The sequence below is a fragment of the Hemiscyllium ocellatum genome, chromosome 23, assembly GCF_020745735.1.
Source record: "Hemiscyllium ocellatum isolate sHemOce1 chromosome 23, sHemOce1.pat.X.cur, whole genome shotgun sequence".
In the NCBI taxonomy this organism is placed as follows: domain Eukaryota; kingdom Metazoa; phylum Chordata; class Chondrichthyes; order Orectolobiformes; family Hemiscylliidae; genus Hemiscyllium; species Hemiscyllium ocellatum.
The window spans coordinates 13,591,704-13,604,771 of NC_083423.1; the positions used below are offsets into that span (position 1 = coordinate 13,591,704).

General features: G+C 42.8%; 1 protein-coding gene across 1 annotated transcript in view; it reads right to left on the reverse strand.

Moving 5' to 3' along the window:
* The window catches only part of podxl (podocalyxin-like), a 155,079-nt gene that overhangs the window by 51,983 nt on the left and 90,028 nt on the right, over positions 1–13,068 (reverse strand). The window contains exon 2 of the mRNA XM_060842702.1: positions 4,451–4,882. Within this exon, the coding sequence (XP_060698685.1) occupies positions 4,451–4,882 (432 nt within the window). The remainder of the gene's footprint in view (positions 1–4,450; positions 4,883–13,068) is intronic.

Here is a 13,068-nt window from a genome sequence, read left to right on the forward strand (position 1 = left end):
TTGAACCCAGGTCCCTGGCATTGTGAGGCAGCAATACTAACCACTGAGCCACCGTGCTGCCCTGTAGGTCCTGTACAATGACAGAATTTTGTAATTATCAGTCTTCCTTTCACAGCGTACTGTTACCTGGTGATTCCTTTGAACTGTAGTTTTGTTGGTAACATTGTCATCTTGGGGTCAGAAGGTACTGTCTTTTGGGTGTGCCATTAAACTGCAGTAAGTGTATGAGATCAATAGCCTTACTTCAATGCAGAACATAGGAATTATTCCCCGTATCCTGGACAATAGGCACATAGAAACAGGAGTAGGCTATACAGCCCCTCAAGCCTGCTCTACCATTCAAAGAAATCATAGCTGATCTATGGCCTAATTCCATACATCTGCCTTTTGCCCATATTCCTTAGTACTGTTGCTTAACAAAAATGTATATTTTTCGGATTCAAAATTAACAGCATCTATGGCTATTTGAGGAAGAGTTACAAACCTTTACCACAGTTTAATCCCTTAAATAACACCACAAAAACAAAGATTATGCAATCATTATTATCTTGCTTTTTGTCGGTACCTTGATTTATACAAATTAGTTGCTGTGTTTTCTAGATTATATCCATGACTACACTTCAAGGAAAGTATTTAAGGGCTGTAAATTCAGTTGTGACATCCTGACATCGTGTACAATACTGTATCAATGCAAATTCTCTTGGTGTTGAAAGATGTTAATTGGGCAGATAGGATATATGAAACTGGGCCAAGTTAATTTGGCAGCTTCGATTGGGCTAAGCGAGGGGGACTCAGTGGTTAACATTGCTGCTTCCCAGCACCAGGCACCTGGGTTTGATTCTAGCCCAGGGTGACTGTCTGTGTGGCATTTACATGTTCTTCCCATGTCCATGTTTGTTTCCGCTAGGTGGATACACTACAGACAAAGATGTGCAGAGGATTGGTATGAACTCAATGGGCCAAATGGCCTGCTTTCACATTGTAAGGATTCTATGAAGTGTTGTACAAGGTAAAGGTTCACTGTTTGAGCTTTGCCCAGTCCCGACGATGACTTATTCATGACAAACATTAATGTGTGGTGTGATGCCGACCATGAGCATGTATGCAGACTGACGTCATCAGTCCGCATCACCACAGGGGATACAAAGACAGGAAGCTGAAGATTTGTCAATCCAATGAGGTGTAATGCATTGTAGTTCCAAGCTGCCAATTCACCTCATGCCTACTTCCTGACCACACCTGGAAGCTGAAGAGTTCTACCCCCCTTATTCAAAACAAGATATCCTGGCGTTGGATGTAGTTCAGAAAATATTTGCTTGGCTGATCTTGGGTATGGACAGATTGTGTTATGAGGAGCGGTTAAGTAGATTGGTGTGGTAGTGGTGGTGCTCATTGGAAGAATGAGAGGCAACCATACTTCAACATACAAGATTGTTTGGCGATTTGACAGGTTAGATGCAGAGTTGTTGTTTCCTCTTGGGAACCAGAGGGAAGAATTTCAGAATCAGGGATTGCACTTTTCTAACAGAGAGGTGGAGGAATTGTTTCTCAGAGGGTAGCAAATTTATGGAATTCTTTAGCACAGTGGACTGCAGAGGCTGTGTAATTAATTATATTCAAGGTTGAGGTAGATAGCTTTTTAATCAGGAAGGGAATCAAGGGTTGAGGAAAGGCAAGAAAGAGGTGTGGAGAATGATCAGATCAGCCATGATCTCACGGAATGGTGGAGCAGACTGGATGGGCTCAATGAGGTGAAAGTGAGGGCTGGAGATCTGTGTCGAGGGGGTGGTGCTGGAAAAGCACAGCCGATCAGGCAGTATCCGAGGAGCAGGAGAACCGATGTTTTGGGAAGCCTTCCTAATGAAGGGCTCTTACCCAAAACGTTGATTCTCCTGCTGCTTGGCTGTGTTTGCTGTGCTTTTCCAGCAACACACTCTTGACTCGATGGGCTCAATAGCCTATCCTTCTACTCCTACAACTTATGGTCTTATGAACTAAGTTCCAACTGTTTCAGAGGTATGTCATAACAGATCAGAATAGGTTGCTCAAAGTATCTGCAATAATCTCAGGATTTTGTTCCTCTTGTCAGTGGTTTAATAAGGAATTGAGTAGAATACCTGTAACTTTTAACGCAAAGACAGGGGTACTCTGAGTGAAGTCATCTCATAAACGTGTTTATCTTCAGTACATTTGATCTCAATAGTTTGGTCGTTTACACTTTGCAAGGACAACCAGGAGAATACCCCTTGTTCCTGTTCAAATAGAACCAAGGAATCTTTTATGTCTGTCTGAAAGGGTAGACAGGGACTTGTTTCACATTTTTATCCGAAAGACAGCACCTCTAAAGTGCAGCATTCCTGCAGCACTTCACTGAGAGTGCCTGCTTATATGTCCATGCTCCTGTCTGTAGGTAGGATGACCCACTTGTCACTTCTGTAATCCCAGAATAATACTGCATTCACAAATTGTTTTGGCGTGAGACCGTGGATATATACAGAGAGGTGGTGGGACAGGTGAATCAACAATCATTTGGAGCAAGGCTGTTCTGAGATTGAACCTCACTTTGCACCTAACATAGTCACTCATGAAGAGAAGCTGAAGGAAGTTTAATTCCCTAACACTAACATGAGTACACCAGTGAGTACTGGAAAGATACTCATTTTACAAATATATCAGTAAAGCAGATGCTTTGGTCCTGCCTTTACTGTCTTTATATGATCAACTGGAAAAATAATACAAGTTATTTTTAAAAGCCATAACAAGTTATCATTGATTGACAGTATTTGTAAAATATTCTTTTTTTTTGATTGTGGGAGATGGCAGTATAGTGGCAATGTCATTAGGCTAGCAATCCAGAAACTCAGGCTAACATTCTGAGGACATGGGCTGATTATAGAAGCCCTACAATGTGGAAATGGACCATTCGGCCCATCATGTCCCTCCCAACTCCTCCGAAGAGCATCCCACCCCTACCCTACCCCTGTAGGATGTGGTGAATTTGAATTCAATAAAACAAATGGGAACGATAAAGCTAACGCGGTCCATGTAGCCACTGCTGCTTGGTGTACAAACCCATCTGGTTCACTAACATCCTGTAGGGAAGGAATTCTGACCCCCCAGCCCCTCCTCTCATCACCTGGACTGTGAACCTCGATCTTCAGCAATGTGAGTGCCTCTTAACTGCCTCTGGACATTTAAGGATGGGCAGTGAATGCTGGTCAAGTCATTGGCACCTCCATTCCATAATACATAAATCAATCTGGAATTGAAATGCCAATCTCAGCGATGATGATCACGAAATGATCCAGTTCACCAATGCCCTTTTAAGCAGGAAAGCTGGCGTCTACTCCTGGTATGGCTGACATGGGGCTCCTGACCCACAGTAATGTGCTTCTCTCTCAACTGCTCTTCAATCAGTGCTGCCTCACCAGAGGTGTCTATGTCTCATGAAAGAAAACAAAAAAGTCTGACGGAGCGTCCATTCCCCTTTTTGTCCACATCAATGCCATTTCCCTGCAAACACATTTAGAGGAGTGAAGTTTGTGTTAGTGCACAGCAAGCATGTTACGTCAAGTGCTGCCACTTCTGCCCATTATGGGCTGGCACAGTAGCCTCACAGCATCAGGGATCCGGGTTCAATTCTAACCAATCTAAAGCCCATCAAACCTACACTATTCCATTCTCACCCAAAAGTCCATTCAATGAAAATGTAAATGCCCTTAAAATTGGCGAGTCTACTACTGTTGCAGGCAATGCACTCCATGCCCATACTACTCTCTGAGTAAAGAAACTACCTTTGACATCTGCCCTATATCTGTCACTCCTCAATTTAAAGCCTCAGGCAACTGTCTGTGTGGACTTTGCATGTTCTCCCATGTCTGTGTGGGTTTCCACTGGGTGTTCTGAATTCCTCCCACACCCCACAGACATTTGTAGGTTAGGGTGGATTGGCCATGCTTAAAATTGCCCATAGTGTCCAGGGATATGCAGGCGAGGTGGAATAACCATGGGAAATGTTACAGGGATGGGGTGGGTCTGGGTGCGATGCTATTTTTGGTGGGTCAGTGTGGACTCAATGGTTCCACACTAGGAAATCCATGATTATGTTACAACGTGAGTTGTTCAACATTATGAAGAGTCTTGATATATTCAATAGAGTTCAGAATTAAACTACTTGAATAAAAATTTGAGGGGAAATGAGATAATTTACTTTCTCTGCAGTAAATTATGATGACTTGGAATAAATTGCTGGTGGGAGCAGATTCAGTAATAACATACAGGCTATCAGAACTAAACCTGAAAAGGAACAGAAATCCTGTGCCACAGGGATAGAGCAGGGGAATTGGGACCAACTGGATACCACATTCATAGATCACAAATGGATTGAATTGTTTCTTTCTGAGCTGTACAATTCTACAAGCTTATTATCTGCAGGGTACTTTCTCCTTACCAGTCCCAGACAATCCTGTGGAGCTTTGAATTGGGGAGCTTTTCATTGAGGAGGCAGTGCTATCAGTTGAATGAGGAGCAGGTGATGAGTTGGCATTTTGAGGTTGAACAGATGGAATGGTGCTCTGAATTAGGCTTGTTACAGGTGTGTCTGTGGTCAGCGAAATCTTTACGGTGGTCGTTGCTTCTGAAGATGTACTGGCAGTGATCGAGGTCACTTTGGGTTGTTCAGTTGCAACACTGGTTTTTCCTTTTTCATCTCCAGCACGTGAAGCTGGAGCGGTTTCAGTCGTTTGTGTCACAGTGCTGGACTTTGGTGTGATGGTGGGTGAGCTCATCCTCTGAGTAGTTCCAGTGGAGGTGAGCTTCGTTTTTAATGTCATTGTCAGAGTGGTGGCATTGATAAGGTTTAGAAAGGTGGTTGACCAGGAACCTGTTGAAGTAATGAGAATCAGGTTATTACAGCAAGAAGAGAAGGCCATTCCCTCCACCCACAGGCATCCCCCACTAATCAAACGCACTTTGGCTAATTTGTGTCTTATCATCTATTCGGCCTAGTTCCATAATGTTAATACTAATGTTCAAGAAAGAATTAATCTCAATTTTGAAATTCTGAAGTAGCACTCATGCTCCATGTTATTTTGGGGAGGGAGTACTAGATTCCTTCAGTTTTCCAGAGGGACTGCTTCCAGGAGAGCTTTGTTCTAATTTGAAGGTCCTGAATTGTTCTTGATATCCCTCCATTAGAGCGAATCTTATCTCTCTATTTTACATCTGCTAAATCCTTTAATCCAAATATTTCAATTTCACCAGCCCTTAGTCTTTGATCCTCCAGAGAGATACATGATGGCTTATGCAACTTGCCCTTACAAGCTAATCCTGATGTTCAAGTGTTATTTTGATGAATGAGTATGAACACTTGAACACTTTTGGAGATCATTTCAGAGACCTTTCAAGCCCAGTCCAAAATGGACATCATGTCACCCTTATGGGAGACAAGAAAAAGCTCACTTCTAAGAATGTAAAAGTCTTGGAGGAGACAAGGCTTTTGACTCAACAAGTGTCTTGCTTTCATAGAACATAGAACATAGAACATTACAGTGCAGAACAGGCCCTTCTGCTCTCAATGTTGCGCCGACCTGTGAAACCAATCTATCCTACACTATTCCATTCTCATCCATGTCTATCCAATGAACATTTAAACGTCCTTAAAATTAGTGAGTCTACTACTGTTGCAGGCAATGCGTTCCACGCCCATACTACTCTCTGAGACATCTGTCCTATATCTATCACCCCTCAATTTAAAGCTTTGCCCCCTCATGATAGCCATCACCATCCAAGGAAAAAGGCTGTCCACCCTATCTAACCCTCTGATTATCTTATATGTCAATTAAGTCACCTGTCAACTTTCTTCTCTCTCATGAAAACAGCCTCAAGTCCCTCAGCCTTTCCTCGTAAGACCTTCCCTCATACCAGGAGAAAGTAAGGACTGCAGATGCTGGAGATCAGAGCTGAAAATGTGTTGCTGGGAAATCGCAGCAGGTCAGGCAGCATCCAAGCAGCAGGAGAGTCGACGTTCCGGGCATGAGCCCTTCTTCAGGAACTCTCCTGCTCCTTGGATGCTGCCTGACCTGTTGCGCTTTTCCAGCAACACATTTTCGGCTCTTCCCTCATACCAGACAACATCCTAGTCAGTCTCCTCTGAACCCTTTCGAAAACTTCCACATCCTTCTGATAATGCAGGTGACCAGGAGTGTACGCAGTACTCCAAGTGCGGCCGCACCAGAGTTTTGTACAGCTGCAGCACGATCCCATGGCTCCGATACTCAATCCCTCTACCAATAAAAGCTCACACACCGTATGCCTTCTTAACAACCCTATCAACCTGGGGGGCAACTTTCAAGTACCTAGACACAGAGATCCCGCTAGGGGAAAGTGAGGACTGCAGATACTGGTGATCAAAGCTGAAAAATGTGTTGCTGGAAAAGCGCAGCAAGTCAGGGCAGCATTCAAAGAGGAGAATCGACTCACCTCATCCTTTTCCACATTAAACTCCATTTGCCACCTCTCAGCCCAGCTTTGTAGCTTATCTATGTCCGTCTGTAAACTGCAACATAGATCAGCACTATCCACAACTCTACCGACCTTAGTGTCATCTGCAAATTTACTAACCCATCCTTCTATTTATAAAAATGACAAACAGCAGTGGATCCAAAACAGATCCTTGTGGTACACCACTAGTAACTGAGCTCCAGGATGAATATTTCCCATCAATCACTACCCTCCATCTTCTTTCAGCTTGCCAATTTCTGATCCAAACCGCTAAATCACCCTCAATCCCATGCCTCCATATTTTGTGCAATAGCCTACAGCGGGGAACTTTATCAAACCCCTTACTGAAATCCGTATGCACCACAATAACTGCTTTACCCTTATCCACCTGTTTGGTCACTTTCTCAAAGAATTCAATAAGTCTGTGAGGCAAGATCTACCCTTCACAAAACCATGTTGACTATCCCTAATCAACTTATTCCTGTCCAGATGATTATAAATCCTACCTCTTATAACCTTTTCCAACACTTTACCCACAACTGAAGTAAGACTCACTGGTCTGTAATTACCAGGGTTGTATCTACTCCCCTTTTTGAACAATATGTATGACTCTTTAGGATGCTATACTCCCTCACCATCACCCCTTGTGTTCATGGTTGACTTGGAGATGGTCCTATATCCATTGAGAAAGGGAACTCAGAGATGTACTGATACGGTCATAACACAACATTTGGAAAATCATGATCTAATCAAGCAGAGTCAGCATGGCTTCAATGAAAGGGTAAGTCTGACTAATTTGTAAGAGTTTTTCAAGGAAGTCTCAACTGGAGTGGATAGAGGAGAATCAATACATGTGCTGCATTTGGACTTCCAGAAGGCATTTGAGAAGGTAACTCACAAAAGTTTAAATCATAAGGTAACAGCCCACACTGCTGGAGAATTTTGACATGGCTAGAGAATTGGCTAATTCTGGGGAGTTTGGAATGAAATCCAGGAAATGATTTTCGAAATTTACTTCTGGGTTCCAATGTTGTGTGGCTATGGGCTGTGCACTTGCATTGAGAGCCTGTAGAATCACATAATTTTGTATTACAGAAGAAAGCTGTTCAGCTTAGATCACCCTCGAATGTCCATGGGTTATAACAGTGATCAGCACTAAGAAACCTGCATATTTTGTATCAGTCTTTATGGTTGATTCTATTTATACAGTAAACTTTTTATCATCTGAAACCTTTGGCACCAAGGATATGCAAGTTGATCAAATATTCCAGATAATCAAGAGGTGCACGTAATTAATGTTAAAACACATACTAAGTAAAAAAACATAACGCAGGGGATATATACATCACAGTTCTACTTTATTTACAGTGTGGATCACTTAAATAATCATTCAAATTTGCCTTAATTAAAACTTACCGGCACAGAGCTTCCTCACTCACATTCTCAACTGACTACTCACATAGCATGATAGATTGCAGTGTTTGAGGAGAGATTGACTTGAAAGTTTTGCCAGTTTATTGAGTGCTGGTTCATGAGGTGCTTGTTAAAACAAAGTAAAAAAATACAGGAGAGGAATCAAGTACCACCACCATCAATAGAGACATAATGGGGTCATCATCTGCCTTGGAACACCTCAACCACAGGGCATCAACGTGGACTTCACCAGTTTCCTCATTTCGCCTCCCCCCAACTTACCCCAGTTCTAACCTTCCAGCTCAGCACTGTCCTCAAGACCTGTCCTACCTGCCAATCTCCCTTCCCACCAATCTGCTCCACCCTCCCCTCTGACCTATCACCTCCATCCCACCCCCATTCACCTATTGTACTCTTTGCTACCCCCCTCCCCCTTCTCCTGCCCCCATTTATCGCTCCACCCTGGAGGCCCCCTGCCTCTATTCCTGACGAAGGGCTTTTGCTGAAATGTCAATTTTCCTGCTCCTCAGATAATCTAAACATAATGAGGTCAAACTAATGGGGCCAAAGGCAGACAAGTCCCCTTGCCCTGGTGGCTTGCATTGTAGGATCCTGAAAGAGGTAGCTATGGAGATGGTGGATGCATTAGTTGTAATTTTACAAAAGTCACTGGATTCTGCAAAAGTACCCAAGGACCAGAAAACTGCAAATGTGACATCCCCATTCAAAATGTGAGCAAGGGATTAAGTGGGCAAGTCAAGGCCAATTAACCTAATCTCTATTGTTTGAAAAGTATTGGTACCCCTTATTAAGGAAGTAAGAACAGGACATTTGGACTAATCAAGCTGAGACAGCATGGCTTCATGAAAGGGTAATTGTGTCTGACTAATTTGTTAGAGGTTTTCAAGGAAGTCTCAATTGGAGTGGATAGAGGGGAACTAATAGATGCTTTGTATTTGGACTTTCAGAGGGCATTTGAGAAGGCAACTCACAAAAGATTAAAGCATAAGATAAGAGCTCATGTTTTTGGAGGTAGTATATTGACATTGTTAGAGAGTTGGCTCATGGACAGTAAGCAGCGAGTGGTGCTAAGGGATTCTTTTTCAGATTGATGACCTGTGACCAGTGGGGTTCTGCAGGGACTCAGTGCTGGGACTGCAACTGTTTACAATATATATTCATAACTTGGAGGAAGGAACTGAATGTACTGTGGCCAAATGTGCAAACTAAAATAGATGGTTGTGAGAGAGATACAAACAGTTTACAGAGAAATATTGATAGGTTATGTAAATGAGCAAACAGTTGGCAAATGGAGTAGAACGCGGGAAATTGTGAGGTTGTCATTTTGGAAATGAGAACAAAAGAACAGAATATTATTTAAAAGGAGCTAAACAACAGAAAGCTGCAACACAACGGAGTATGTGTGCACAAAACACAGGTACAGCAGTTAATCAGGAAGGTTAATGGAATATTGGCCCTGATTTCAAGGGGGTTGGAGTATCAAAATAAGGAAGTCTTACAGCAACTGTACAAGGTGCTGGTGAGACTACATCTGCAGAACTGTGAGCAGTTCTGATCTTCTTATTTAAGGAAAGATATTGTTTCATTGGAGGCAGTTCATAGAAGGTTCATTAAGGTAATCCTTGGTATGGAGGGATTGGCTTATCAGCAAATGCTAAACAGGTTGGCACCCTTCCCACTGGAGTTCAGAAGAATGAGAGATGATTTCATTGAAACATAGGGCATCGTCTCAGAATTAAAGAGTGACAATTTAATGCTCAGATTAGCAGGAATTTAAATTGGAAAGAGTGCAAAGAAGACTTACAAGGATGTTGCAGGACTAGTAGGCCTGAGTTATAGGGAGAGGTTGGCTGGGATAGGACATTATTCCTTGGAATGTAGAGAAAGGAGGGGGTGACCATATTGAGGTGTACAAAATCATGAGAGGCATAGATAGGATGAATGCATTTAGTCTTTTCCCCAGGGATGGGAAGTGAATACGAGAAAGCAAAGTTTTAATGCGAGAGGGGATAGATTTAAGAAGAATCTGAGGGGCAACTTCTTCATACAGAGAATGGCGTGTGTATGGACTGGGCTGCCAGAGAAAGTGGTTGAGGCAGGTACAATAGCAACATTGAAAAATCATTTTGATAGGTACAGGGTTGGAAAGGGTTCAGAGGGATATGGATCAAACACTGGCAATTGGAACTAGCTGAGTGGGCACCATGGTCAGCATGGGCCGATGGGCCTGTTTCCATGCTGTATTACTCTATGACTCTACGACTCTATAATTTCTTCTCTCAAAGAGTTGAGTATCTTTGGAACTCCTTGCCAAAGACAACTGTGGCAGAAGGAGTAGAGTCTTTGTGTATATGCAAGGCTGATTCTTGATCAGTAGGGGAATCAAGGGTTACAGGGGATGGGCTGGAGAGGGGCGTAAGGAAAGTCAGGTTGGCAATGGTTCGGTGGAACAGGCTCAAGGGGCCAAATGGCCTACTCCAATACCTATTTCTACAGATCCTAGTACTTCTTTTTATTCTAAAGATTATAAAATCTTCCAAGTATTGAGACCGATGAAAGCATCACCAATTCAGTTCCATGTACAATCAATTAACTTGCACAAATGGAGCTGGGCTTGCACTGCCCTGATGTATTGGGTTCGGCTCTGCCATTGTCAGTGTAGTTCTTTGCTAAGCCATAAGGTTCTGCTTTAAATGAAGTTTGTTCAGGGTATCGTGTGAACACCAGGTATGTTTTGTATCCCAGTCGTAGCAATGAGCAAGAGTACTTTGAACAGTTTTGGTCTCCTCATTTGAAAAAAAGATAAGATTACACTAAAAGTAGTTCAGAGAAGGTTCACGTGACTCATTCCTGGAATGAAGAGGGCAGCTTGTGAAGTAGTTTTGGCCTATACCCATCAGGGGTCAGATGAATGAGAAGTAATCTTATTGAAACACACAAGATGCTAGGGGACTTGACAGGGTGAATTACTGGAGGATTTTGTGGGGACAACTAGAAATAAGAGACTCAGTTTAAGAAGAAGTGATTTGCCTTTTAAAGTGGTGATGGGGAGAAACATTTTCTCTCAAAGGGTCATTAATCTGCAGTTCTCTTCCCCAGAGAGCAGTGAAAGTCGGGTCATTGGACCTTTTTCAAGGCAGAGCGAGACCTTGGTCAGACAAGAAAGTCAAGGGTAATGGGAAGGTTTAGGTCAGAGTGGTGCTGGAAAAGCACAGCAGGTTAGGCAGTATCCGAGGAGTAGGAAAGTCGACGTTTTGGGCAAAAGTCCTTCATCAGGAATGGAGGCAGGGAGCCTCCAGGTGGACAGAGGGTCGAGTCGATGAAGTGTGAAACTGCAGGTCAAGCAGCATCAGAGGAGCAGGAGAGTCGACGTTTTAGGTCGGAAACCTTCATCAGGATAGTGTTGAGTTGAGACCACAACCAGGTTGCCTACGATCTTATTGAATGGTGAATCAGACTCAAAGAGTGAACATTCTACTCCCGCTCCCAACTCCAATGTCCCTATTCCTTCTGCGACAACCATTCCCCCCTGAAGTTTCACAGTTTCTTCAAAGCATCAACTGTGCAACTTCTTTGGCAGGATGTGGGGTATACTAGGGCCTACCAGATCATTTCGAAAAAACAGTAAATTCTAGTGAATCTGCAAAAGAAAGCCACCAGAGAAGCCTCATCAAAAATGGACACTACGTAAGGCGCAGAGATTTTCTATTTTGTTTACTAGATCTGTTGTTAACTTTAAATCTGAAATAGCTACAGATCCTAGTATTTCTTTTTATTTAGTGGGGGTGGGGGGGAGCGCAGAGACAGATAGTGAGCTTAACCTGAGGGTCACTACCCCTCAGAGGAGGGGGAAGTTGAGAAGGTGGGACCCTGATGGTGATCTCATTCAATGCAAGATTTGAACCTATGCTATTGGTATCACTCTGCATTGTGAATGCAGCTAATCAACCAACTGAGCTAACCAACCAAATAACCTACTCTGCGAATGACCATTCATACCCATGAGAGAGACGAGATGATGCTTAATGTTTCATTGGAAAGACAGAATCTCTTACACAGCAGCAGTCCCTCAGTCCCACATCCTAGACTGTGAATTCTGGAATGGGGCTTGAAGTCACAATATCAAATCGAAATAGTTATTTGTGGTTATTTAGTTTCTACAGAGTATGTTTGCTAAACAGGGAAGGATTGTAATCTTTTAATATTGTTAATTAAATGATTGGTTTAAGTACTGGTTGTTCTTCTATAACGTATGTTTTGTCAATGCAAGTTGTTGTAATGCGATTAACGAATAGGGGACGTTGTTTCTAAAGTGCAAACTTTTAAAACGTGTGTTGGCTATAGTGCGATTGCATGTCAACACTTTAAATGTAATTTGTACAACGTGACTTTTGTGTAGTGTAGCACAGGAATGTAATAGCAGAAGGATAACCATTAATGTCCTTCTCACTCATTAATAGCTGGGGTACATTGAGATGGGAATGTAAGAGTTCAGAATTGCTGAGAAACCCTGGATAGATACTGAATCTGATTTTTAATGTGCAGAAGAAAAGCATTTGGTTGTCGAGTAGGCAAGTCAACAAAAGGGGGCAATATTGTCAATGCTCCTGACTAAATGAGCTGAGGGTATTGGTGGGCTTACTCCACGGACAGGATGTATTGACTCCATCTACACTTCCCACTGCCTCAGGACCTCTCCCACCCTGGTTATACTCTCTTCCACCCTCTTCTGTTGGGCAGAAGATACAAAAGTTTGAAAATCGTACCAACAGATTAAAGAACAGCTTCTTGCCCACTGCTATCAGACTTAGGAACAGACCCCGCATATTTTAGAGATGTATTGATCCCCTTAGTGAGTTAAATCTAATGGAGTGAGGTGTGTAGTCCATCATCAAAACTCAACCTCATCAAGGATCTCAATGTTTGGTTTTAGCAATGAATGCAGAACTCTGAGCACACCTGATTAGTACAAGGTTCCCTTTTTTATGTAGAGCTGGAAAAGCGCAGCAGGTCAGGCAGCATCCAAGGAATAGAAAATTTGACGTTTCGGGCATAAGCCCTTCATCAGGAATTCCTAACTTTCTCCTCCCTTTTTATGTAGTGTGAGCTGGAAACTCAACTATTTCATCCCAC